Raw genomic sequence first — 26,259 nt, 5'->3', positions numbered from 1 at the left:
CTACCTCTGACCATCCTCCGCTTTTGGTCGTGCCTGCTTGTATGCCCTTCCCTGCACCATTGCCGCATGTCTTTCTAGCAGGAACAACTTTGCCGAGGGTGTTTCGCTCACGTCGCTCATCCCAAGCGTCTCCCTGTACAACTTCACCGCGCTCTCGTCCCTGGTGAAGAGCAGACACCGGCGCAGTTTGGGCCATGACGCGAGGACCTCGTCCAAACATTCCATCATCCACCTACCCAGCCCTTTGCCCTGATGCTCCGCGAGGACGTACACGTCGGTGAGGTAGCCGAAGGTGACGTAGTCTGTGACCAACCGCGCAAGGCCGATCATTTTCAAATCGGGGCAAGCTATGAATGTTTGTTCGTATGAGCTGGGACGGGGCAAAGACTCCTCCCTCGACCAAGAGGGTGCCGGGGAATGAGCGGGACGAACCTGCGGCTTCGACATCGGCTGAAGTAGAGCTGCGGCCTTCTTGTACGTAAAGCCCAAAACAGAGCGATTGTTCGACGCAGCGCTTCAGCCCCTCTGGAGCGAGTGGTTGGGCCCAATAGAGCATATCTGAGTCGAAAGCGGCATTCACGGCATCGAGCTGGATGAGGCCGGGGTCGGTTGAGCAAGTGTAGGTTAAGCCGCCTACTTGCCGGGTCCAAGTTCTGACCTCGTCTTCAGGGGGCATCTTTACTTCTGTATGAGAGTATCTCTCAATTCGGCAGTCGGAGCTTGTGAGAGCTAGTTTGGGAAACTTTGAGAACAAACCCTGAAGGTGAGGAGGGTCCAAATAGCTTTCGTCGAGCGGATCATTGCAACCCACACCTTATAGCTTACACTCGCGCTTCGGCCCGCGGTGAGTCATGCCCGATTTCTAGCGACAGCGCCGAAGCCGAAGCAACGTATTATCGTGGCTTGGCGATGTGGGCCGGTGGTGACATGGAGCCAAGATATCTTCGAGATATCTTGAGATGACTGATGGGTGGTTTCCTACACGAGGCATAGCAATTATGGGGCTGTGAGCTGATTGAGGTACTCTATTCACCCTTTATGTATTAGCCCTCCCCGCTAGGTTGCCATTCGCTCTGGGTCAACGTCAAGTCGGGTGTGGGGTCTGTCAAAAGACAAAACATCAACCTGTTCGCTGAAAAGCGAAGTTGAAGAAGGTCCTCTCCTGAGAAAGCTTCGTGTAGCCGGATCAATTCGTGCCACACTGAGTCAAGGTAACGGTGAAACAGTGAAGTGGGGTTGCTTCATAGGGTCTGTCAACTTCCAGCTTGTAGAAAGGAATGAAAGTGAGACCTAGGCACCGCAAGATGGCTGCTATCTACACACTCGACATTTGGCCGAGGAATATGAAAAAAATGGCAGTATAAGGATAAATCAGTCCACGACGGGCGATCCACGATATGCTGTCGTCCTCCATGTCCACGATGAACCAGAAAATCTGCGGTCTCAAGATGGTGTCTTGATTAACAAATGTCACAGCACTAGACATAGGCGACAACATCCGCACATCATCTGCTCGAAATCCATGGCACGTACTTGCCGAATTAGGGTTGTGAATGGCTTCAACCATACAGCCCCACCTGTGCAAATGGCAGCGTCCCGAGTGCGTGCGTCAAGCTCATGTGGGTCCCGGGTCTTCAGTGGCACCTTCTTCAGTGGGGAGTCTCCACCAGAGCTGACCTTGGGATTGCTGGGCCCCGCTATGGATGCATCTGAATTGAATGAATTGACAGGCTCGAGACAGGTCATTTTCAAAGCGACTTCGTACTGGGTCAACTTTTTCTCGATAGAGACATGCGCACCTTTCTCGCTCACAATACGATTCCAGCAACATGCACATCAGTTCTCGACTCTATTGGATCTTGGCGTAGTTCGACCCTCGGCCCGGATAGTCCCCAGCCAAGCTAAAGCCTTGGAAGTTTCGCCTTGCTGCAATGCTCACAGAGCCTGGAACCCAATGATCTGGCTGTTCGTCAAATCCAGCTGGTTTCGCTTGCCACGTGTCACGGCTTCTTCACAATAGATTGCCTATCTTGATCCCGTCCTATGATAATTACCAAACCGACAGGCGCGCGGCAATGAACTGCTGTGACTCTTCGCAATCTGGGCAGCCGAGAGGAATGGATTGAACGACATGGCACATGGAAATTCACAACACGGATACCTGGTGCTCAGCAGCGCTGATGACAGCGGCGGAACAGCTCCCATGCCTTAATAAGTGGGATGAAAGCTCCCGCGACTGTGCACCCTGGGGAGACGGAGCGTTCAGCCTGCCCCAGCATGTTTCTGAAATGGTGGTGAGGTGAGGTGAAGCGGTGCCGGTGAGGGTTGCCCCAACCCCGTTGTTTTTGTGCCGCCCACCCTTTTGTTTTGCTTGCGACAATTGGCTTCTGCAACGACAACCCTTCCCTCTTGTCCGTTTTCATCCTTCTTTACGCCTTATTCTCGAGCTCGAACGTACCGCCGGTTTTTTCCAGCTCATTGTTGCCGTTGTTGCTGCAATAACGCTGTCGTCCCACAAGCGTAAGTTGGAGCCCCCTCCCCTCAGCTCTGCGACAGGCTGGATTTGTTTGTCGCGGCGCGTGACGCATTCAAGCATATTGCGCCAGATCACCCATGATCGCGCCCTTTGCGCGCAATCATTTATACTCCTTCCATTCGCGCATTTGACACACTAGCATGTATGCTTATTCATTTATGCAGGCAATCTACGGAGTAGCACATCACCAAAAGCAGATATGGCTCGCGAAGGAACGCGCTCGCAGACGGGCAACTCCAAGCCGCGCGTCTTCCCCGTCATCGACACGGCGCCGGCCGTCAAGCGGACAACCAAGCCCAAAGCGGCCAAGAAGAAGGCGACCAGCAAGACAGAGGCAAAGGGTGCCAAGCCCGCTGGTGTGACTAAGAAGCAGGCGCCCGCGAAGGAGAGCGGTGCAGCTAAGAAGGTATTCGAGCCGCAAATCCGGCTTATGGCTGGTAACCCTGGAAGCGATGGCTTTGCGCTGATGAGTCCATACCCACAGGTCAAGGCAGCGGTAAAGAAGACGACAAAGAAGGTCGCTGCTGGCGAAAAGAAGGTCGAGAATGCGGTCGAGAAGGCCGAGAAGCCTGAGAAGGCCGACAAGGCTGAGAAGCCTGAGAAGGTACAGCACTCCCATCTTTCCGCTCTTTATCTCTTCGCTGTCTCCCGCCTGACGCTTTATTTCTTGTCTCGTCGCTGTTCATTGCTGACTCGGCTTCTCCGTAGGAGGCTAAGCCCAAGACAGCAACTAAAAAGAAGGAAGCTCCCGCTGCCAAGTGATACAGCCCGCTTGCTATTTCTAGCACTGTCACTTGGATTGCTGTCCGTCCTTGAAACTGCGCCATTTCTTAGATATTCACGTTGTGTTTCTCAGTCTTGGGTATTGTTTGAAAGGCGAGCGCTTGGTTTGGTTTCTTGGGTTATGTAGGAAACGGAGTGAGGGAAGGGACTTGCTTGTACTTGTTAACGATGACTTGGAACTGCTGACCGAGGTGTCTTATTTGTCCCGTTTCTAAGATCGCATTGGTTGTCTTCTCCGCTGTGGTCCTCAACGGAGACCTGCTCAGGGGTACGCGCACAGCGACTATCACTTAGAGCAATGACACCCAACCGGCCAGCTATTTCCCCGAAGGACGGGAACTGACAGCGGTCCCATACTATTTCCTTACACGTAGTAGCGAATTCTTTGCTACCTTAGTGCTTCGCTGTGCTTGAACCTAATGAACCGCTTCTTGAGGCTGGCTCCCTAGCGGGCCGTTAGCATGACCTCTAGGGGGCCTATGTAGGACCGAGGACGATTACAGGTCAGCAACTGGTTGCGAGTGACGGCATGCTCCTCGTCCTGACATGAGGCTACAATTCAATGCTGGTTTGTTCGTTAGTTCGATACCCACCCCGCTTTTTCTAACCAACCATAGCACAGAGATACACAGGGCTTTGGCCAATTGAACCACACGCATCTGGCGCACTGCCCCATTTTTGGGCTTACATAAACGTCGACCTTTCCACCCTGACTTTCCACCCGGCTTCGACTTTTCCTCTTCTCCAACCTCTCCAGCCGACCATTCCGCTTTCAATTGTTCAGCGCTGCAAAGATCACTCGAATAACAGGGCACCAAACTAGCCATTGCTAAGGCTTCAAATCAATAGAGTTGTGTGTTCGATGCCTCGTTGCCTGCAAGCTGTGATTTAGAATGAAGGAGGGTATAGTGGGTACTAGTTGAGACTCTTCTGCCCACCCAAATTGTATGGGATCTTAGGTTCCTGTCTGTAATTAGCTGTCATTCGCTAGGTTCTCTGTAATTGAATTGATCGGCTTCCTCACCCTTGTTTAGATCCACTGTATGTACCGCGCTAACGAACAAACCAGGGGGACATTGTATATTCAGAACTATCTAGTATCTAGTAATGTTATTTTGCTAGGCTTAGGTCTAAGAAAAGAAATATCTTAACCTAGGGATCTTATACGGCCTCTCTTTGTTATGGCCTCCCCTTGTCGGAGTCAAGCGAATGCCTTCATTGTGTATGTACTGTGTACATACGTACAATACCAGTTGGCCAGGCCTTAATGTGAATATGCAGTACGGTACGGATAATCACTTGCATATCTGTACCGTGACAGTCGTGTCTGTATGTATGTACATACATACAGCAGTACATACAGTAATCACCACATTTCGCGGTTTATCTCGTCATCATTGACCGGGCCCAGCCGTTTGGCATCCCTGGGAGCCGCGAAACCACACCAATCAGACACCGTAGCAGGCATCCCAAAGCTAAGGTTTAGCGTCGCGTAAAGCCCCGGCAGGCGCAAACAAAGGTGCATGGTCGCGAATATCTCACAACGAAAGTTTCGTGCCATGCCCGGTCCATCATCAACCTTGCGCTTCACAAACACCTGAATCTCGACATGGTCACGCCGTATCCACTGGCGACCTCCACCCAGCATGTATATCATCAAGCCTTCGTGGCTGCGGCATAGCGGTAAGGGCCCCAATGCACCCCTTATTCTTCTTTGATTTCTAGTTGTTCGCAAAGTCGCTGATTCGACAATCCTATGTCGCAGGAGAGCAGAAGGACTTTGAGGTGTACAGCTGCCACATCTCTCCCGACGGCACCCGGCTTGCTACTGCTGGAGGAGGTACGTCGACGCGACCAGTACTGCGCATTCTCTTAAACAACAGTTCGGCTGAATCGAAGCAGATGGTCACGTTAGGGTCTGGTCGACCGAGTCCATCTACAACGCTGGCGATCCGAGCTACACGAAGCCGCGGCAGCTCTGTCACATGAGCCACCACTTGGGCACGATACATTCAGTTCGCTTTTCGCCAAATGGCCGATATCTCGCTTCAGGTGCCGACGATAGGGTCATCTGCATCTACAAGCTCGACAGCAATCCGCCTTCGCATGCTGCGACATTTGGTATGGAAATACACGGCAGTGGTTGGCTTGGCCGCGTTTCCTTGCTGACGCTGAACTAGGCACGAACGAGCCTCCTCCGGTAGAGAACTGGAAGACACACAAGCGCCTCGTCGGCCACGACAGCGACGTCCAGGACCTCGCATGGTCATACGACAACTCGATCCTGGTCTCCGTGGGACTGGATTCCAAAGTGGTGGTTTGGTCAGGGCACACATTTGAAAAGCTCAAAACGATCGCCGTCCACCAGAGCCATGTCAAGGGAATTACGTTTGATCCGGCGAACAAGTTCTTCGCTACTGCGGGCGACGACCGGCATATCAAGATCTTCCGTTTCACGCCTCCGCCACCGAATGCGACTCAGCATGACATGGTCAACAATTTCGTCCTCGAGACCACCATCACCGCGCCGTTCAAGAGCTCGCCGCTCACAACATACTTCCGAAGGTGTAGTTGGTCACCGGACGGTAACCACATTGCAGCGGCCAACGCAGTAAACGGTCCCGTGAGCAGCGTTGCTATCATCGAACGCTCGAGATGGGATAGTGAGATTAATCTGATTGGCCATGAGGGTCCGACCGAAGTCTGCATGTTCTCCCCACGGCTGTTTCATACGCAGAAGCCTACCGAGAACGGCACGTCGGGCGACCGTGGTTCTTCCGGCCAACTTGTGACGGTCATTGCGTCTGCTGGACAGGACAAGACTCTCAGCATATGGAACACCAACACCTCCAGGCCGGTGGTCATTGTACAGGATGTGGCGTCGAGATCCATCTCCGACCTCGCCTGGACTCCTGATGGTCAGACGCTGTTTGCCTCGAGCCTGGACGGCTCCATCATCGCCGTCCAGTTCGAGACAGGCGAGCTTGGCTGGGTCGCGAAATCGGAGGAAAATGACAAGGCGCTGCAAAAGTATGGCGCGGCAAGAAAAGGAATGGGGATAGCCGAGGACGTTGATGGTTTGCACCTCGAGAACCACAGCAAAGAGGGGGAGCTGCGTGGCGCTGAATCAAGGATGGGGGCCTTGATGGGCGACTTTCAGCCTGCCAGCAAAGGCGAAGCTAGTACGGCGAATGGCGTGAAATCAGCGACTAAGAATGGCGAAGCAAACGGTATTGCAGAGCCGAAAACGGGTAAAGAAACACACAAAGCAGTTCCGGCTGAGGAGGGCGCAGAGAAGGCTGCTGAACGGATAGCCGAGCTGAAAGCGCGGGTCCAGGTCACAAAGGACGGCAAGAAAAGGGTTGCCCCTTTACTTGTCTCGTCATCTGATACCGGCATGCTATCACTACCTCAGTCACAGCTGGTCGGAGCCCAGTCAACAAAGACGACACAGAACGATGCTCCGCAGGCGATACTGGACCTGTCTAAGCCGTTTCACGGCTTGCCCAGGGGCGGAATTGCAGCAATGCTACTTGGGAATAAGAGAAAAGCGGTGGCAATGGAGGGTGAGGAGGAAGAGCCAGCAAACAAGCGGCCAGCGAACGGCCCCATACCGATCATGGCTGACACAGTTGACGGTTTGGAACCCGCGCCGCTGACAGCCGCTCCTCAGGGCGTCGTCCCGACTCCCGAGTTCCTTCGACCAGCCGCCCTAAATCCCGCCATCTCTTTCTCCCAAGTAAGGCTAGCCGTTCCCAAGGTTCGATCACATATCCTCAGACCGCTTGAACGGGGTGTTCTCCAAGGTGAAGCTACTTTTGAAGAGGCGTCAAAGGTACCGGAAAACATAATTCTCGAGGCCAAAAATCCCGTTAAACCCCGTGAGCCCTCACATATTACTGCTAGCAAACGTGGCACCCTTCTATGGCAGGACTTCCTTCCGCGAGCTATTATCCTCGTCACCGGGAACAAGCATTTTTGGGCCGCTGCATGCGAGGACGGGACTATTCATACTTGGACGCCGGCTGGCCGGAGGCTTTTAAACAGTATCATTCTGGAATCTCAGCCAGTCATTCTCGAGTCCCGAGAGCACTGGCTACTATGCATTACTGCGGTCGGACTATGCCACGTCTTCAACATCAAGACCATGTCAGCACCGCATCCCCCGGTATCTCTAGCACCAATTCTAGATATCGCCACCACTTCGCTTTCCCCGGAGGGCGCAACAACCGCACCCGGCGTCACCTCTGCCCATCTCAACAGCGTCGGGGCGATCGTTGTCACGCTCAGTAACGGCGATGGCTTCTACTATTCCTCGAGCATGTATGCCTGGCAGCGCCTATCAGAGTCCTGGTGGGCCGTTGGCAGCCAGTACTGGAATAGCAACGACTCGTCCATCAGCGCGCTGTCGTCCACGGCCGTTGGCCCTGTGTCTGCCAAGAACGGCGAGAAGAGCGGAGAGGTCAGCGTATCGGCAGGAATCATCCCTTTCCTGGAGCGGCATACCACGACCGAGTTCCTGGCCAAGGGCCGCGCCTTCACGCTGCAGCGCTTGATTAAGACGCTGCTGTCCAAGGACGGATTCGAGGGTTTTGAGAGCACAGTCAGCGTGGCGCACCTCGAGAACCGCATCGCCGGGGCCCTGGCTCTGGGGTCAAAGGAGGAGTTCAGGCTGTACCTCTTCATGTACGCCAAGCGGATTGGCGCTGAGGGTCTCCGGTTCAAGGTCGAAGAACTGCTGAATAGCTTGGTAGGCGGTGTCTTGCAGGACAAAGCGGGCGATTTGAAGGCTGGTGAGGGCAAGGGCTGGTTCAGTAAGGAGGACACGTTATGCGGCTGGGAACGGAAGGAGCTCTTGAAGGGTGTGGTCCTAATCCTGGGTAAGCTTGCCAGTATTCTCTCAATGAACATCATGGCGCTTGCGGTTCGGCTGACTTATGGTTGCAGGCAAATTCCGGGACCTCCAGAGGTTGACCGTCCAATACGCCAGGATTCTTGGATTGACGTCAGATGGAGAGGACGGCGAGAATGGCAATGAGGGTATGGAGTTGGAGGAGTAGAGCACCTTCCAAGGCCTTCAGTCGTGCCAGCCTCCGGCCATACCGGCCATATCAAGACCCGACTCAAAGAAGCTGGAGAGTTCCGAGTCTGAGGGTAGCGGCGAGTATGGGGACGGGGTATCCCCGCGTTATTCAAGTGATGACCGAGTGGGCATTAGGGTTGCCCTCAAGACGGTCGAAATCCTGCTGAACTGGATTCACCAAGCCCGTCTCTTAGACGACGAGGTTTCTCCATGATTGTCTGGGTCCAGACCGTTACATGCCTTACAATTCATTTGGCATAGAGGGGGAGGCATCTGGGATCTTTGCTAGCGGTATTTTGGACCACGGATCGGATGGGCGTATGGAGAAGTTGGGTTAGTCCTGTTCTATTGTTACCATCAGCCCGAGTCAAGGTGTGGGGTGGCGTTCCAAGTCGCTTGACCCTCGCGGGTCCGTTACTACTACTTCGTATTTACGCGATATTGATATCCCCCCTTTTGTTGAAAACAAGCCAACAGGTTTGCTTCCTACCCGGTGCTTGGGAATATCCGCATGGTTCTCTGCGTGGTCCTCTCATCGAGCGCGGCCGCCTATTCCACCAAGATTATCGACAGCATGAAAGTATTCAAAACCAGATCACTAGTAAGCCTTAGCGGGCCGTGGTGACAGTTGGATTCCGAGTTCTTTTCCCTACAAGTGATTCCGATACGCAGTATCGAGTCCAATATTCTTCTCTCCAAGCTAATCTCCTTACGCGGTTACACAATACAGTACTTGAATCCTCGAGTTGAGCCTCAACACACTGGGCGACATGCAGTCAACATTTCAACAAGTCAGCCTGTGACCGAGTGAGCTTCAGGCTAGTGTCAGCCTTCGGAAACCCCGGGGACGAGGAGGAAAAGTGTGAAAAACGCCACCATCTGCGTACCAGCCCGATCTCAAGAATCCGGGTAGGGACGAGGCAGACCGGCAACAGCTCTGATTTGGCGTGGGTTGTGCGAGCAAGAGCCATGTGCCCTTTTATTTATCGCGGGTTCTGTTTGTTTGGCAAGTCGGGGTTTGCGTATGGGAGGGGTTGGATAATCGAGTTGAATAAAACTCATGCCCTCAATATTACACAAAGGCTGCACACTGGCTATGTATGAGCTGTCACGCGTTAGGGTGGTCCCCGACTGGGGAATGGGGAAGGGCAATGAAGAAGGCGGACGGGTGGACGGGCGCAGAAGAATGACGGATGGGAGAGGAGTGCTTGCTTCGTGTTGGAACCGATGGCATGCAATGGCTTGAACTGCGTTGTACAAGACAGGTGCGATGGTGAGTTCTGACATCTTTCTCTTGATGTCGCAGCACTAATAGAAGAATGTGTCTGAGTTTGGCAGCCCATCTTTATTCTTCTGGTGGTCGGTCTCTCCCGGCCGAAGCCCTCGGTTCTTGTTCATACCTCATCACGTTCCAGTCCTTTATCCTCCCTTAATCCACGCCATCACCGTACACCGCTCGTCGGAGGAGCACCATGGCCTCCCCAGAGACAGCACCATGCCCCAAAAGATGGGATTACGGGCGAGAGGACGCCAACCGCCTGACGCTCGTCTTGAAGCTCTTCTGTTATTTCGACCCGGCGAAGGCGGATGAGTACGGCAGGACCTTTACCGTGTGGATTACGCGGTATCTGCCCACAAAGCCGGCAATATGGACTGCCACAACGCCCGAGCACCAGACCAAGGCCACGCCAATTCCCGAGAAAAACGGGATGGCATTTGGTCCGCTAATGGCTAGTTCTCTCCCGGTTCTGGGGGGAAATGAGAAAATGGGGAGGCTCAAGGCTGTTAGCACATGCTGATATCTGGACGGGGCATAGGTCTGCTTTACCACGACCTCGGGCGGCAGAGAAGTGCTGGAGACGGAGCACGGCTGCTTCCAGTACTTTGAAGTGCTGTGGAAGGCTCTTTGCAAGGCCCTGCTTTCCACTGCGAGGGCCGTGGAAGTCGCTCGGCGACCCGCGCGTTATTTCTTGGGTTCTGCAGCCGGATTGGGGCCGTTCGGAGAAGCTGACGTGGTAAGGCCTGTAAGTGTCATTGCGGGTCTCAGGGGTGCTAATGGCAGCATCGTCTGTAGTTCCATGCTTCCCCTCAGCTGTCGAGAAGCAAAAGATCAAGGACCACCGGCTCACGAGGTCAATGCGGTCCTTGCCGAGGTGAGTGACGGCGGCCCCCTTCCTTCCCTTTTCCCTAGCACCAGTCTCTGACCGGGGACCATCACGACAGCTAGCGTCTTGTGACGAACAGGATCTGTACAAGGGGCATAGACGGTGTCCAGGGCACTCCGCGCCCGCGTGCATCGAGTCATTGTTGAACAGGCAGAATCATTACCGTACTCGAATTGACGATTTGATCAGGACACTCTCCGAGACCAAGGACTATGAGACGACCGAGATTAGCACAGATGTTGTCAAAGCCATCAAAGAACTGGGCGGATCCCTCACAGCCATCATCAAGATTCTCGAGCAACGTACTCAAAGCACTCCGAAGACCAGGTGGGCCATCATCCGCGCCATCAACAGGATGTTCGGATGTAGTTGCGACGCCTCAACAAACGGAAACCCCCGTGTGCAGTTTTTGCAGGAGGATGGTACGTTTGTCCCCGATCGTCTGTCCCAAGCCTGAGAATCGCAAGACGCGCAAGCTCCCGCTAACCAACCGTTTGCTCTGGACCACAGCACGCATAGAACTGAAGCACTTCACGGGATTGACGCCGCTCTTGGTGGCGCATTTTCGTTTGCGCAATGACTCCCGCCGGTAACAATACCTTTCCAATTACCCTCCATCACCCGACCTCGTCCCTGAGCCCAGAATCCAGCACTAATGCACCACCAACCTGCAGTCAGGAACTCAAGCACGCGGTCGACGGAGCAGCTGATGGCTCCGAAAAGACCACTCTGCCCTGGGCAAATATTCGGCCTCAAAGCGTCGGCTATTGGCAACCCAGCGATGCACGACGACGCGCTGGCCCGCGACCTCAGACGCATCGATCGATGCTATGACAGGATGCTGGGGGATATCGACGAGCTCAAGAACACGCTAGAAGCTCAATCACAACAGAGTCGTCGTCGCCCGGGGGCTTTCGGGCGGAAGTGGGGTCGCAAGGGCTGTTTGGTCGAGAAGAGAGCGAGGGCCGAGATTGAGAAGGAATGGATCGAGAAGACGGAACGCGACATCGAACGCAATGAGAAGATTGAGAGCAAGGAGATGGATTATGACTCTCACTGGTCATGACTGGGAATGAGGTTGGTCGAGTCTTAGCTACTTCCTTCATAGGCCGACTTCTTGTGACTTTTGGCAACTTCGATGCACCGTTGCGGTAAGCTCCAGGAGGCTCAGAATGCTAGTAATGACACGATGCAGTTATAACATCACCGTCAAAGTGTGTTGCAGTGAACTTTGAGCTTGCTTGAAAGCATCTCATTGTGTCATTGCCATATGCTGCAAAGCACTCCATGTACTCCGTGGCAGGCAACAAAAGAACCATATCAAGCAGTTCCATCCTGCCATCCAAGTGATTATTACCATTTTGCTGTGTATTTGCTTACTACCGGATGGAGTAACGTTAAGCCATTTCTCATAAGGCAGTCCTTAACCAGGGCTGACAGGTGCTGCCAGCGGGCATCGTACCCCTCCCCAATCCCCATGCAAGGGACAGGGTGGAGCCCGGGCAACCTTATTTTGAGGGTCCAAGATATCGAATGGCATGGCAGAAATTCGAGGACCGAAAAAAAAGGCGGTGTGTCGCAACGTCGAGTAAATCACCCAAAATTTTCTTTGCGACAGCCGCGCTCCTGCCTCCCGACTCGCCTTCTTTGAACGACTAAATTCATGGCCAAACTGACCGTGTTCCGTAAACTCGAAAATCAAAGATTTCAGTGACTTTACCCCGCAGAAATCTGTTCATGTCTGGACCACCAGCGTGGCTTTTCTCCAACAATTCTGCACCTATCACTCACAAGACACCGGTCACGAGCGCAAGTACATCTGCAATGCCTAAAAAAACCAAGCAAGCCGCAGTTGGCGGCTCACAGAGAAAGGCCGCGGCCGCTGGCAAGTCGCCTGTCGGCAAGGCGCCCGTGTCCATGTCGCCGCCCGCGCAGCTCATGGATCTCGTTGAGAATTTCCTCTCCGAGCACGACTTCGCCGACGCCCATAGCGCATTCACCAAACAGCGGGCCAAGAAAGGCTGGAACAGGGACGAAAGTAAGACGGCCAATGCTGGAAACCATTCCCTTGTCTCCGTCTTCAAGACCTGGGAGACCTCTCTGAGCAACCCGGCCGACGGAGCGGGCATCAAGGCTGCTGTCGAGCACGTTACCAAAGTTAGCAGCAGCAGTGACGAGACTAGTAGCAGCAGCAGTGATTCGGAGTCTTCAGAGAGCGAGGACGAGGAGGACGCCGATGTCGAAATGGAGGATGCCGGGGCAGAAGCGTCGAGCTCAGAGTCCAGCAGCAGCAGCGAGGACAGCGAAAGTGAGAGTGAGAGTGAGGATGACAGCGAGGAGGAGGAAAAGACGGCAAAGCCAGCTGCCAATCCCTTGAAGCGCAAGGCTGCGTCTCAGAGCAGCGACTCATCAGACTCCGAATCTTCCGATTCCAGCTCCGATGAGGAGCCCCCGGCCGCCAAGAAGCAGAAAATCGCCGTTACCACAGCGCAAAGCGAGTCATCATCCGAGCCGTCTTCCGAATCATCTTCTGAGTCCTCCGACTCCGACTCCGACTCCGACTCTGAGTCTGAGTCGGAGACCGGCAATGCCAAGGTAATCAAGAAGCCGACTGGGACGACGAAGGAGAGCGCATCCTCCGGATCGTCATCGTCGTCCTCTGAATCTGAATCAAAGTCAGAGTCCGAATCCGAGTCTGAATCCGAGTCCGAAGGTGAAGACGAAGTCGAGGAGGCGGCGAAGGTTCCCCTTCCCGAGTCTGATGCCAACTCATCCAGCGACGACGCATCCTCCTCTTCGACCGACTCCGATTCATCTTCCGATTCTGACTCCGAGGCTGAGACCGAGACCAAAAACAAGACCAAAGACACCAAGTCGACGTCGCCGGTAACCACCGGCAACCACTCCTCCTCGGACAGCTCTGCCACGCTTGACAAGACCTCGCCCAAACTCTATCCCGTCGACAAGTTCGCACCGCTTCCGCCCGACCCGGCGACGGTCAAGGCCAACAACCGCGGCAAGAACAACAACAACAACGGCAATGGCAATGGCAAGACGGTAACCACGCCCTTCTCCCGCGTCAACCGCAACATCCAAGTCGACCCGCGCTTCGCCTCCAATGCCTTCCAGGGCCATGACTGGGGCCGCAAGGCCCATGAGGACCTGGCTGTCACGCGTGGCAAGGGCTTTACCAAGGAGAAGAACAAGAAAAAGAGGGGCAGCTATCGCGGCGGACGCATCGATACCAACGCCGTGGGCGGCATCAAGTTTGAGGACTAGGCGAGGTGATTTCGTGCTGGGTTGGTTCAACAGAGTACCGATAGTACTACATTATACCCTATAGCAAGGCGGCTGGTTGCTTTATTGAGACGGGGATATAGGAAAAGGCATAGCAAAGGAGTACGTACCTTCTCCGGGATGAAGATAGCAGAAGATCAAGACGCTGTCCGGTAGACGTATCCGGCGATAACGCAGTGGCATTTCACGCTGTTGTATGTTTGGCAGGCGTCGTTCACAGGCACGTTCCTCTGGCATAGGTCTGCTCGCCACTATGGCATAGCCTGGCGTAGAGACGGCCTTCAAGGTTGTCATTGAAGTTCGCTTCGATGACTCAGCTTACGTAGTGTCATCGCACGGACTGAGCGATGGCATGAGCTTGGAGATTCCAATTCTGAATCTCAGCACTGAATTGTCGCCTTGAAATCAAACAGTGAAGTCCATGGTTAGACCGTTCTTTTCAGGTTGTAGGGAAAGGGAGATTAAGGAGAAAGATTAAATCAGGACTCATAGACCTCAGCTAGGATCATGAATCAGGTATGGATCGGTTCCAGAGATGTAGGTAGACTGCAATGTGGCACTCTGCTCTTGCCCCTATTGAAAATCCTAGAAGATGGAGTGAGATCTCACAAGGACTGGCACGCAGAAACAAGAGAGTAAGCAACTTCCATGTCAGAGGAGTGCAGAGTGGAGAGCCGTTCCAGCAAGGCAGACAGCGTACTTTAGAGTTTGGATAACGATCATCTTCTCCGGTGTCGAGGACTATCTCCGAATCTCAAGCGCGATGATACTAGTACTATCAGTTCGGCACTGAAGCCAACACTTTGAACCACCCGCCCGGCGCCCTGCATACATGTATCAGATGGGGAACTGCCAGCCAAGGAGACAGGCATTCTGCCGAGGAACGAGAGGCTGATAAAGTGGCCCAGACTACGCCAGTGGTTTTTATCATCGAGATTTATCAGAAGAATCTCTATTCGTACCGTAGGGTTTTTCTTCCCATACCGTAGCCCCACCAATTTTCGCTCACCGCCTTCTACATTCGCTCACCGCCCACTACGCCGCATACTGCATACTGCATTCAGCGCAATTGGCAATTTGAACCATTCCATATACACAACTGAGCTCAATTGAACTGAGCTCAATTGAGCTGAATCTAGCTATTGGGCACCATGTTCGCGAAATCGCGTGCGATTTTCCTAGCTGACTAAGCTGTCTGACTAAGCTGTGTCCTGCCCAGTGCCCTACCCTGCCTACGCCCTGCCCTCCTTCGCCGGCGACAACGTTGTTCGCAATGTTGTTGTCGGCGTTGTTGCCTTAGGAGGCTGCCCTGCTAGTGCCTCTAGTATACACGCCCTCTGCCTCTACTATACGTATCCAATTGACTGGCGACGGCGGTGTCGCTGTTGCTGTTGCTGTTGCTATCGCTATCGCTGTCGCTAAATCGCTGTTGCTGTCGCTGTTGCTGTCGCTGATGTAATTGCTGTATCGCTGACGTTGTCGCTGTCGCCGTCGCTGTTGCCGTCGCTGTTGCTATCGCTGTCGCTATCGCTGTTGCTACCGCTGTCGCTGTCGCTTGTTAACTGCGCGATCTTGATGGCAAGAGAATTGAAGGTGGGAAGGTTGAAGGATTGAATATGGTGGAAAAGTTGTGATGGGAAAGTTGAAGCGGTTGCAGTATTGATGGAAAAGGTAGGCGGTGGGCGATATGTGCGGCAGTATGGTGGGGCTACGGTATGGGAAGAAAAACCCTACGGTACGAATAGAGATTCTCTTTATCAGAGGTGTTGGACTTGAAATGCCTAGCCACTGCATTCATACCTTACCAGACCTACTGCAGCTCTGGTCACGCCGCATGCGAAGGCCTTGTTTCAAATACGCTCAGTGACTGCCCCATTGCAGTTCGTGGTGTAGAGCTCGTGTTTGCGAGTCAGTTCTTGCCATGGAAAGTAAGGCTTAATGCAGTGATGCTAGGACTGAAGACCAAGGCGTTTCCGCAGGCATTGAGCCAAGCTGGGGGTTATGATTGGGGTATGCGACGGCTGCTGTGTGGGCTCCTTGATGACTGATCGAAATTCGAAGCTAAATAGGTAATCTTAGACCTACTAAGCTGTGATCACAGCTGTGGTACTAATTCGAGCTCTGCGGGCCTGGACGAAGCATACCTATGTATCATCCGAATCATCTCTGACTCTGATTTTAACCTGGATTACTGAGCGGTCTTTGAAACTACTTCTACTCTTAGGGCCAAAGGTGCTACCTTTCAACCTTTGGTTATCAAGAGGAGATAGATTCCGGCTTGTGATGATCAGGCTTACCAACCAACATATGCAGATTGTAGAGCGGCCCCATCCGGGCCATGGTCATCCAAATAGGTAACTGCCTTGGGCGCTTGGGCGGAGAAAGTATTTAAGAAGATGGGCGGTGGTTGCCAGCGAACGGACTCAACGGAGGCCGTACGGCTGAAGGAAGAAAGCCCTGCCATTACTTAACGCAGATCCCTTTCCCTCCGATCATCCGACGAGATGCGTCTGCCCGGGACCGGTTACTCAATCGGCCAGCGGCCGCAGTGAGTCGGCCGGCTTATGAGGTGAGTCCGCTGGCTGCAAGTGGAGGAATCAGGAGGATACATTGTGGCTGGCACGGAGGGCATCAGCCACGATCCATAAGCTCGTGATCCAAAATTCGCACTCACTCATCAGTACGAAGTACCTTAGCCAAGAGCCTGTAAATTCCCCTCTCACAGTGAAACTACGAAAAGTCGTGTGGATGCCTAGGACCCTAGGTTAACAGCATTCAAAGCTAATCTCTTAGTCAAGGTCTCATCACTCCAGGGGATTCGCAATACAGCAACTAAAACCATCAGAGGTTGTAAACTCAGAACTTTCATGGTGTTTTTCGTCCATATATCGGTCATTAGGTGCAGTGTACGAAGTACGAAGTACGGTATCTGTACGAAGACGGTGAAGAACTTCCGTGCAGTTATCCGTAGTTTCAGTGCGCCACAGAGTCAGCCCTGTCGGAGTGGGAGGGGTTGTGGGATGAACCGTACTAATCCTGATATGGACTAGCTCATTACCGGTGGGCATGGCTTGGAAGTACATAGCTCCGTACTGCTTGTGGCAGCCGGCACCTTCCTGATGTGCCTATTCACACCTGACTTCATCTGTCATCGGTTGCTCAAACTCACCGTGAGGTCGCCCAGGGGCTGCCTAGAGGGGCCGTATATGCTATCGTGACTTTCGAGCATAACCTCATTCTTATATCAGAGGTTTAAATACTAGGTCAAGCCGAGCTGCTCCAAGCATCACTTGCCGTCCCTCACCTTTCACTCACGCGCCCCTCGGCATAATCTGACAACTCACTCGCGCCTCCTGAACTCTTACTCCATCCCGCTACATTTTGCGTCGCTTCTCGCAAGAACGCCCCCTCTATACGCTCCCAGACTGCCGCTGTCGACAAAGGACACGGCCTCGCGCGTTCTCACTCCGTTTTCCGTGCCCGACAATCGCTGTACAGCCGACAAGACTCCATTCATGGGTACATTAGACAGTCTGGGGCCCCCAGATTCTAACCACAATGGGGACGAACTTTCACCAAACCTTGAGCAAGTGTCCATTAACACAACCAAGGCATACCGTCGAAATCGCCTTGCCGAGCTCATGACTAACTGCTTCCACGGCAGATCCCCGGAGAAGACCAGGAAATTCGGGGATCTAGTGGAGCATGATGTCGTGCGGGCACACGAGGAGACAGTGGCTAAGCGCTTGAGACAGAACTATCGGAGAGAGTTGGGCCGGCGCATCGATACCCTCTTGGATTTCTCTGTCACCCCTAGCCCTCGAAAACCTGAGCGGTCAGATATCGACGACCATGCCATAGGGAGATCCGAGAAAGCCAAGGTGGAGTATGCGCTTCAGAAAGCAAAGGAATACGACTCCCTGCGCGAGGAAATTACTCGGTACGAGCGCGCTCTTGGGTTCGAGTTCGCCTGCACCAGTAAGGCCAACGACCTCGAGGTCCAGGCCAATCATATCATGCAGGAGCTCAAGAAGATGGACGTCGAGTGGTTCTATAAGCCAGCCAAGCCAAAGATTGGCTATCACGGCCAGGAGCATACCAGATTCTACGGAGACCACTTCCTTTCCAATCTTGACATAATTGAGCGGACACAACTCTTCGCTCTTTGCCGGGCCATGCCCAAGGGTGCGCATCTCCATATTCACTTCAACGCCAATTTGCTGCCCAACTTCCTGCTCGATATCGCCAAAGACATGGAGCACATGTTCATCTGGAGCAACATTCCTCTGGAAGACGTTTCCGCACTCAACCGGTGCAGGATACAGTTCAGTATCATGAGCCAAGATACGGCAAAGAGTAGAGGCGAAGGGAATCTCTTCGAAAAGACTTATAAAAGCCAGCAGGTGATGCGCTACAAAGACTTCAGGTCCCAATTTCTGCAACACTACTGGGACCATGTGGATGTCGATACTTGGCTCCAGACCAAACTAGTCTTTCAAGAGGAAGAAGCCCACAACATGCTCCAAACAGCTGAGGGGTGAGCTTGACGTCGAGTCGCAGAGGACCCCGTGCCATGGCTGACGCGTTTGCAGGGCCTGGGAAAAGTTCAACGCCCGAACCCAAATGATGAAAGGGCTCTTTAACTACGAAACGGCCTATAGGAAATACACCCGCCAATGCCTGGAGGAATTCAAGGACGACAACATCCAGTACGCTGAGATCCGGCCAAATTTCATGTCAACAAACCAAGTCTGGAGAGATGACGGCTCAAGCAAGATGGACAATGAGGGTATCATGGACCTTATTATCGCCGAGTACAAGGCCTTCCAGGACACCCACCAGCGAATAGTGGTAAAGGGGCTTAAAATCATCTACTGCACGCCCCGATCCTTTAACAACGACCAGGTGGCATTGGCCTTGAAGGAGTGTCTTGACTTCAAACTTGACAAGAGGTTTTCGGGTTACATTGCCGGTAAGAAACAGCACGTTACGGTGTAGTATTTCAAGGAACCGTTCTGACCGCAATTCCTATAGGCTTCGATCTGGTTGGGGAAGAGGCCAAGGGCAAGCCGCTCAAGGCGTTCAGGGCCGAATTTCTCGAGTTCAAGCGACTTTGCGCTGAGGCGAAGGTGGAGATTCCCTTTCTGTTTCATTGCGGCGAAACACTGGACATTGGCACTGAGACGGACGGGAACCTCGTGGATGCGGTGCTCCTCGGTTCGAAACGGATCGGCCACGGTTTCGCACTGCCCCGGCACCCATACATCATGGAGCAGATGAAGAAGCGCAACGTCTGCATCGAGGTCTGCCCAATCTCGAACGAGATCCTCGGCCTGACACCGCGGATAAGCGGCCATTCAATGTACAGCCTCCTAGCCAACGACGTGCCGTGCACCATCAGCACCGATAATGGCACTTTGTTCAGGTACAAAGCTGATCACACATTCAATGGTCCTCGGCTCTACTGACGCCTCGATTTTTTTTCTCTAGGTCACGTCTCTCGCACGATTTCTACCAGGTTATGGCGGGCAAGTCAGACATGACGCTCCACGGCCTGCGCCAGTTGATTGAGTGGAGTATCGAGCACTCTTGCATGGAGCCCGACCTGAAGCAGGAAGTCCGCCTGGACTGGGAGGGGAAATGGCAGCAATTCTGCCAGAGAATCGTCAACGGCGATTTCTCCTTCTCAAAGCCGGGTGGGATAGACCAGAAGGGTTCTAGACTTTGAAGCCGATTCCTTTTTTTCCCCCTTTAGTTTGCAGTTGCATTTGGGTTGCGGGATGAAAGCGAAATGTTGTTCAATGAGGTTGACGAGGGCAATGATGAGTGCTTGTTGCCATTATACCCTATCCGCTACACATGGCTCTTGGATGTTTGGAGATTTTTACGGGTGGGCTGGGCATGGATCTTGGATAATGTGTCCTTCTTTCCCCTTTTTCTATCCTTCTCCTTTCTGCCTTGGTAAATGAGTTTACCAGCTTAATGGTTCGCACACAATGAACACTATCCAAGAACCGTTGTTCCCCATCTTACAGCTCCCTTCTCCAAAGCCTCGAGATCTGTCCATCTGTGTGTCCCGGTAGGTTCTCAGCGCGAGCCTCGCGGAAATACTACGATGGCACCCTGTTCGCTTCCGGATGCAGAACCGCGGCGGGGCTCATGCAAGCCCAAGCACAGCGATGAGCAGCCATTTTCACCCGGTGGTGGCGGTCGCTGGGTTGCTGGCGAACCACGACAGCCCTTTCCGCCCTTGCCAGGCGGCTCCTGATCTTCAGATCTTCACCACCTACATTTACGTGATGGTCGAGACCACAATCTGGGAAGTCTGCCGCGGCAGACGCGGTACGGGAGAAAAGTAATGAAGAAAAAGAGTGGGCCTGGTTCCGTCGCGCCAAGAATTATGTATAATCACAGCCCGTTCAGCCCGTTCAAGCAGACTTCAGCCTGACCACGCCAAACACGGCTGCTGGCCTTCTATGACCTCCAACTTTCTCTGTCTTGCTGGATAGCAACGGTTCAAAACAGCTCACTTATTATAGCCTATTGGTCTTTAACTTTATCCACCCTTTGGTCGTCACGGTTGAGCCCCATGCCCTCAGAAGGGGTTGATAGCCCCACGGGCATCCTCGCCTGGTAAGAGCTTCCCCACACCTGATATACCCAAAACTACAGCAGAGAAACTAACCGATGAAACTTCCTGAAATCATTCAGGTTTCCCCAGGGCCGCCAGGACTTGCCTGGATGGCGGTTCGACGTCATCACGCTTCTGGCCGTCATCGGCGAGTCGAGCGTGGCCGAGCACGCCCAGACGCTAACGGCATCGTCGCTGTGCCTGCTGCCGCGCATCATTCCGGCCCCGCAGGCGCTGCTGCGCGCCAACCGCCCGCCACGCCTGCCCGAGGTGACGGCCAAGATGACGGGCGTCTACGGCGGCACCAACCTCGACACGGTCGGTTTCTTCGCCAACATCATGCACCCCCTGAGCGACCTGAAGGCCTTCTCCTTTCAGGTGCTCGAGATCAAGCATGCAGCCTCCGTCCGCCCCATCGGAGCGCGTGCAGGTAGTACATCGCATCAGACACGCAAGGGGTTGCGGAGCTGGGTTGCATGGGGCAGGAAAAAAGTGACGACGTCGTTCGGGAGTGATGCTAATGGGACGAATGCGGCTGTTGAACTTGCGGATGTGGGTGCCAAGGGCAGGGCTACCGGAGCGCAGCAATCGGTTCACTTCGCCGAGGAGGACCCTGAGCGGGTGATTCCTGGCCTAGGTCCCCCCAGGCGGACGGGCACCGCCAGGTCAAAGTTCACAGACGTTGTGACCAATCCGACCATGGTCAACAAGGAGGAGAGCTATTCCGTCCCGCCGTCCTACTATTCGCCTGTCCACATGATCAGCGTCTTCTCGTTCCTCTTGACCGTCGGCGTCCTGGTAGCTGCCGGCTTGTGGCGGGACGGCACCGCCGTCTTGGCCATCTGTCTCATCAGCCTCGCCGGCAGCGTCATCTGCTACGCCTCACTGTGGCAGCCTGTCCTTATGCAACGACGGACAAGCAGCCAGGTGCCCCCGGGGGACGTGGTGATCCGCACACGCGCGGGCGCGTTCTTGCTCATTCGATGCACCGAGGAGGTGGCTAGGGAACTCTACTCGGGCACGGAAGAATGCGAGTACGTCAGCAAAACATACCACCGCGCCTTCATGGGCTTGGGCATGGTTCTTCTCATGGTGTCGGTGGTGCTGTTGGGAAACTGCACGTGGGAGTCGCAAGTCTTGGTGGGATCTTCGTACATTATTCTCAACGGGCTGTACTGGCTCATGGGTCTACTTCCGCCGCGGTACTTCTGGGATCTGAGCCGCTACGACGTCAGGGACGTCACGCCCGGGGATGCAAAAAATGCCGAGATGAGTGAAAAGGACGACCCCCACGAGGGTACGGCCTCGTTCACGCGCACGCTGTGGTATGCTATCCGGGAGACCAAGCACGTCGCTTGGGCCGAAAGGAGCGGCGCTCTCCCGGGCACCGAGCAATGGAAGAAGTGGTTAAGGGAAGCAAGAGACGCAGCATGGAACAATAACCGGAAATGGGAGGCAGTCAAGAGGAAGAACGAAATCATGAAGGAGGACCTCGATGCCCCGTCCCCGGTTGAAGTTGATCAAGCCGCTCAGCAGGTGCCGCTACTCCAGGTGCAGCCGCCACCTCGCGGAGATGGTCAGGGGACGGGCATCTGAGCTTTTCAGCAGGAGACTGCTTATATCCATACAATCTTGGATGATGATGGTAATGCCCGGCTTGGACCTGATCGCATTGATGTTTTGGCTACACCGTGGCGCGGGCTCATAGTTAGCAGTTCAATGATTCGGCTCATACAAAGGTATCTACAGTATCCCTTTATTAATAGGTAATTATCAAGTGTCTGAAATGCAAGGAGAGCAAGAGAAGTGTGAACCTTGACTGTGATACACGACACACTTACAATACAATCCCAAATAGAAACAGGCAAGGATTTGCACCAGAATATGGCTCGATTACTCTGTCAAAGCCTTGCTGTTGTTCTTATTAGGGGCGCCGTTTCCGTGGTTCTCCTGTAGTAATACTGAGCAAGTTTATCACCGTTGGGCATTACGTTATTTCCGGGACGGGCCGAGCCTGCCAGGTCGTTGCTTTGAAGGTGGGATGGCTAGAATGGGATGAAAGGTGGTGCACGGGGCAGACCGGGAGGCGGGCCCCGGAGCCATCGAGCTGGGCCGGAATGCTTCGGGACGACGATCACCTAAAAACCGTTGCAGTGCAACAAGAATCTGACATTTCGACGCTCAAATTCCGCTCGACGATGCCAAGTAACAGCGCAACTCCTACATAAACTCTCTGAGAGCAAGAACGCTGCAGCCGAAACTCTGTTCTTTGGGAGGCGCACTAGCGGAGTCTCGTACTGTGGAGGCGGCCAGGGACTTAGGTATTACGATCTGGGTAGGGATGATCAACCGAGTGACTCACAAACTCAATTCCTTCCCCGGAGCTTGTTGCGATGGTGTTTACTGTGGTATTGCTTGGTTCGCTCCAATTGAGCCTTCTGATTCGCCGAATGTGAAATGCTTGGGACGAACCGCCAAAGCAAAAGGTACAGTACACTATGTACGGATAATCCATTTACAACTGTAGTCGCATTGGGAAAGGGATACGGACAGAGGCGGAGCAATGTGCGCAGTTAATATAACGCTGCAAACGCGATCTCACCCGGAACCTTGCCAAATTTTGCGCCGATGAAGCCCTAGTGGTATTTTACATAACAACCACCGTAATCATTCCCAGTTTTCGCAAGATGTTGCGCGTCCAGAAGGTCTCAAGAAGGGGGAGTTGCGTAGGCCTACCACGGGGTCAATGTTGAGGACCCGTGGCCTCTTACAGGGCTCAAACCAATAGAGCTCGTCATCAGTTGCTATTGCGACTGTTTTTGCGAAAAGTCCAGCTTGTTCCAACCGATGAGGACAAATCTTCAGTTTTCGCCCGGTGCCGTCTCAGCCGGCGACGCCCGCTCGGACCGCAATCCCAATTGCGCCCTTGGAGCGACTTGTCGCGTAAGCTAGCATGCACCGTCCTCGTTTTGCGCAATTTCATGGACAGGCTAGCGCTACACCTTATTGGCAGACACGCTTCAGATGGGGATTTGTGTGGGGCAGTGCTGCATGCCCCCGTGTGCCGCCTGGGCGGCACCAACAAGAAAAGCGAACCAGCACGGAGTGTGTGCCTTGCTAACCAAGACAAAAGTCCTCGACTTCGTTAACGTTAATACAAGTCCCATCTCTATTGTTCAGTGCTTAATAGCGATCAGGCTTTGGTTTTGACAAGAACATTGAGGCAGCGAAGAACTTGGCGCTGTTGAGACCATGGACCCCTGCTTCAATAATGAGCCTACATGTGAAGTATCTCGAGAACACGAGTGTTGAGATATTAGGCTAACGTTTGAAGGGCCCCAACTGTAGGTATTGTACAGTACAATACCTTATTTTTTGGAGTTGCACTGCCTAGAGGCTGTGACTCATACTTGCCGTTTGGGGTTGACCGCGGTATTAAGCGAATAAGAGCACAGCAACTGGGGCCAGCGGCTTGCGATGCCCTGCGTGGCCTGTGCACATCCCGCACCTTTGCGCGCGCATTCGGCCGTCGCTGCCTGATTGAAAAGTCTTCCACTGCCCACCTTTTTTGCTGCCTTTTCCTTCTCTCCTTCAACCCAAAATATCCCCCCTTACACATATTCAAGAGTTATCAAGAGGCATCTATCAAGATGCGTTAAAGCGCCCCCTTCCCCGCGTTTTCTGACTTGCTCTCGCAAAGCCGTCAAAATTCCTTCTCCGCAATTTAACACGTTCTCCGCTCAACCATCCATCTCAGCTCTTCCTGCAAAGGTTGAACTGAACTTTGGCACTCAGCTTTCTAGCTCGCGCTCAAGTTCTTACCGCAACACCGCCGCCATTCCCGGCCCAGACTTCTCAGTCTTCACCACGGCTTCCAATCAGTCATCATGGCTTCCCTCCAGTTCCCCGAGCCTGCCGGCACCATCCGCGCATCAGCAACAGCTTCCGCATCTGGATTTGCCGCTTCATCAACAAGACTTCGTCTTGTTCGATCAGCCGATCAAGCAACACCGTCAACCTAACTGCCGCTCTGTCTCGCAACCTTCCGCCAACGGAGGTGTGAATCTGCATCAGCAACCTCGTAGTCAACCTCTTTTTCCGCTGCAGGCCTCTACGTCGCCGTCTCTGCAGAACCAGCGAGTTGCAAACACCATCCAGGCCACAGGGCACCAAATATCTTCTTCGGCTTTCACCAATCGGTTTAGCTCCCGTGCGCAGAACCCTCTCAGTCAACAGTTCTACGCTACATCTGCACCATCTTCGTCTGCTGCTTTGAGCTTGCAAAAGCAGAACGTGCCTGCCCGACCGCCGGTTCCTCTTTTTCAACAGAGCGCTGGTAACGTAACCCAAGGCAAGATGAATATCGAAGGTAACCTCCTCTCTACCCCACGAGTTCCTCATAGTCAACAGCGAGGCTCACTATGCCCACCAGGCCTGGACTTGGACGACTTCACCGCTTTTGAAGGTGGAGCTTCCACCACGGCGTATTCTTCGCCCGCTCTTCCGACCGGGTTTGACCTCGGCGGGAGTGTGTCGAGTTCAACGACCAACATGGGCACTGTTTCCCCGCAGGACCTTTTGGTCCACGACCCGTTCATGTCGGCGCCGAACTCGACTGCTCTGACCGCTCTTACTTCGCCGTCCATCTATAACGAGTCGCCCGATTTTGGCGACAATTATGATGTCTCGCCAAATTTCTCAGGCGGCGATTTCGAGGGTGGCATGGGTGGTGCTTGGTTCCCACTCTTCCCACCGACCGATCCCGAACCCAAGTCGGCGCAGAAGCCCGCCAACCCAGACAGCTCGCCCGCTTCCAACTCGGATGATCTCGAGGTGGTTGAGTCCACATCAGGCAGCCATCGCCGCAAGTCTTCGGCTAACTCTCCTGGGTCTGGTCGCCACTCCTCTGTCGCCGGTGTAAGTTCCCGCCGGCGTGATAAGCCCCTCCCTCCCATCATCGTCGACGATCCGACAGATGTCGTCGCCATGAAGCGCGCCCGCAACACGCTCGCTGCTCGCAAGTCTCGCGAGCGGAAGGCCCAGCGCTTGGAGGAGCTAGAGGAAAAGATCGCCAAGCTTACAGCCGAGCGTGACCACTGGAAGAACATGGCATTGGCCCATGGTGCAAAGGAGTAAATCATTGGCAACTTTGGCTTCGTCGGATGACATAGTATCCCTCAGTGTTTTGTCTCAACGCCGAGGAGGGGTTTTAGTCCCGTTCTTTTTTTCCATATAATCCTGTACCATGTTATTTGTTTAGTTCCCTCTGCCTGCATCCTTGATGCGTTCTGGTTGGGGATTGGCGTGTACTTTTCCATCAGTGTCTCTTAGGACTGGAATTATCACATTTCCTGCTTTGAACTCTTTCGACGTAGTCATCAAGACATTGGGTTCAATACGTGACTAGTCGGCAATGTTTTGGAATGTGACCCGCGACCCTCTTTGACCATGGGTTGAAGTCAACGCCCTCTCAAGGGACATGTTGATTGCCACACTGAGCTATAGATGCTCGCTCAAACAGAGTGTGTACATGCCACGCATTTCTTTGAAGCGCCCATGCAAGTACTGTAGTCAGGCTTCATCCAGTAGGTGTCCGTGTTATAGGGACTGAAAGTGACGACGAAGGCTGGCGTCACAGCTCCTGCAAAGCAGCCCCGGGGACTGAAGATTTGAGGTAGACCAGTTGAGTGTCAACAACCTCAATCACTCACCATCTGTTAAGACGAGAAGAAAGCGGGAGATCCAGCGCCCACGTCCATATCAT

At 53.7% G+C, this 26,259-nt stretch overlaps 10 protein-coding genes across 10 annotated transcripts; 7 read left to right on the top strand and 3 right to left on the bottom strand.

The window, feature by feature from the left end:
- Nucleotides 1–752, bottom strand: N656DRAFT_762499 (uncharacterized protein; the record flags this gene model as incomplete). Its single annotated transcript, XM_064813264.1, has 2 exons — nt 479–752; nt 1–390 (listed from the first exon to the last, which is right to left on the bottom strand). Exons 1-2 carry the CDS (start codon nt 674–676, stop codon nt 1–3), a joined length of 588 nt encoding a protein of 195 aa, XP_064665566.1. The 5' UTR covers nt 677–752.
- A 1,983-nt stretch (nt 753–2,735) lies between these two features.
- N656DRAFT_772209 (uncharacterized protein) lies at nt 2,736–3,298 on the top strand (the record flags this gene model as incomplete). Its single annotated transcript, XM_064813913.1, has 2 exons — nt 2,736–3,140; nt 3,245–3,298. The coding sequence occupies 2 exons, from the start codon at nt 2,736–2,738 to the stop codon at nt 3,296–3,298; spliced, it is 459 nt and encodes a 152-aa protein (XP_064665565.1).
- A 1,667-nt stretch (nt 3,299–4,965) lies between these two features.
- On the top strand, nt 4,966–8,379 carry N656DRAFT_719057 (Hira-domain-containing protein; the record flags this gene model as incomplete). Its single annotated transcript, XM_064812332.1, has 5 exons — nt 4,966–5,002; nt 5,085–5,159; nt 5,219–5,440; nt 5,500–8,199; nt 8,267–8,379. The coding sequence occupies 5 exons, from the start codon at nt 4,966–4,968 to the stop codon at nt 8,377–8,379; spliced, it is 3,147 nt and encodes a 1,048-aa protein (XP_064665564.1).
- A 777-nt stretch (nt 8,380–9,156) lies between these two features.
- On the bottom strand, nt 9,157–9,728 carry N656DRAFT_458934 (uncharacterized protein). Its single transcript, XM_064809713.1, has one exon. It carries the CDS (start codon nt 9,687–9,689, stop codon nt 9,300–9,302), a length of 390 nt encoding a protein of 129 aa, XP_064665563.1. The 5' UTR covers nt 9,690–9,728; the 3' UTR covers nt 9,157–9,299.
- N656DRAFT_458918 (uncharacterized protein) lies at nt 9,588–11,299 on the top strand. The gene is made up of 7 exons (XM_064809712.1): nt 9,588–9,667; nt 9,741–10,132; nt 10,220–10,417; nt 10,477–10,555; nt 10,757–10,989; nt 11,078–11,156; nt 11,242–11,299. The coding sequence occupies exons 2-6, from the start codon at nt 9,875–9,877 to the stop codon at nt 11,084–11,086; spliced, it is 777 nt and encodes a 258-aa protein (XP_064665562.1). The 5' UTR covers nt 9,588–9,667; nt 9,741–9,874; the 3' UTR covers nt 11,087–11,156; nt 11,242–11,299.
- Nucleotides 11,300–12,391: 1,092 nt separating this feature from the next.
- On the top strand, nt 12,392–13,846 carry N656DRAFT_772206 (uncharacterized protein; the record flags this gene model as incomplete). Its single annotated transcript, XM_064813912.1, has 1 exon — nt 12,392–13,846. The coding sequence occupies one exon, from the start codon at nt 12,392–12,394 to the stop codon at nt 13,844–13,846; it is 1,455 nt and encodes a 484-aa protein (XP_064665561.1).
- Nucleotides 13,847–17,505: 3,659 nt separating this feature from the next.
- N656DRAFT_719120 (Metallo-dependent hydrolase) lies at nt 17,506–19,592 on the top strand (the record flags this gene model as incomplete). Its single annotated transcript, XM_064812339.1, has 4 exons — nt 17,506–18,401; nt 18,457–18,836; nt 18,899–19,289; nt 19,355–19,592. 4 exons carry the CDS (start codon nt 17,506–17,508, stop codon nt 19,590–19,592), a joined length of 1,905 nt encoding a protein of 634 aa, XP_064665560.1.
- An 861-nt stretch (nt 19,593–20,453) lies between these two features.
- N656DRAFT_772204 (uncharacterized protein) lies at nt 20,454–22,091 on the top strand (the record flags this gene model as incomplete). Its single annotated transcript, XM_064813911.1, has 2 exons — nt 20,454–20,497; nt 20,576–22,091. The coding sequence occupies 2 exons, from the start codon at nt 20,454–20,456 to the stop codon at nt 22,089–22,091; spliced, it is 1,560 nt and encodes a 519-aa protein (XP_064665559.1).
- A 1,622-nt stretch (nt 22,092–23,713) lies between these two features.
- N656DRAFT_458648 (uncharacterized protein) lies at nt 23,714–24,247 on the bottom strand. Its single transcript, XM_064809711.1, has one exon. It carries the CDS (start codon nt 24,112–24,114, stop codon nt 23,812–23,814), a length of 303 nt encoding a protein of 100 aa, XP_064665558.1. The 5' UTR covers nt 24,115–24,247; the 3' UTR covers nt 23,714–23,811.
- A 135-nt stretch (nt 24,248–24,382) lies between these two features.
- N656DRAFT_740895 (putative control protein) lies at nt 24,383–26,055 on the top strand (the record flags this gene model as incomplete). The annotated part of the gene is made up of 3 exons (XM_064812810.1): nt 24,383–24,507; nt 24,581–24,864; nt 24,928–26,055. The coding sequence occupies 3 exons, from the start codon at nt 24,383–24,385 to the stop codon at nt 25,629–25,631; spliced, it is 1,113 nt and encodes a 370-aa protein (XP_064665557.1). The 3' UTR covers nt 25,632–26,055.
- Between the last annotated feature and the right edge of the window lie 204 nt (nt 26,056–26,259).

The sequence above is a fragment of the Canariomyces notabilis genome (genome assembly GCF_033297395.1).
Source record: "Canariomyces notabilis strain CBS 508.74 unplaced genomic scaffold N656scaffold_36, whole genome shotgun sequence".
Taxonomy (NCBI): domain Eukaryota; kingdom Fungi; phylum Ascomycota; class Sordariomycetes; order Sordariales; family Chaetomiaceae; genus Canariomyces; species Canariomyces notabilis.
The sequence above is the reverse complement of the archived record's forward strand: the minus strand, read 5'-3'. Positions and strand labels throughout refer to the sequence as shown.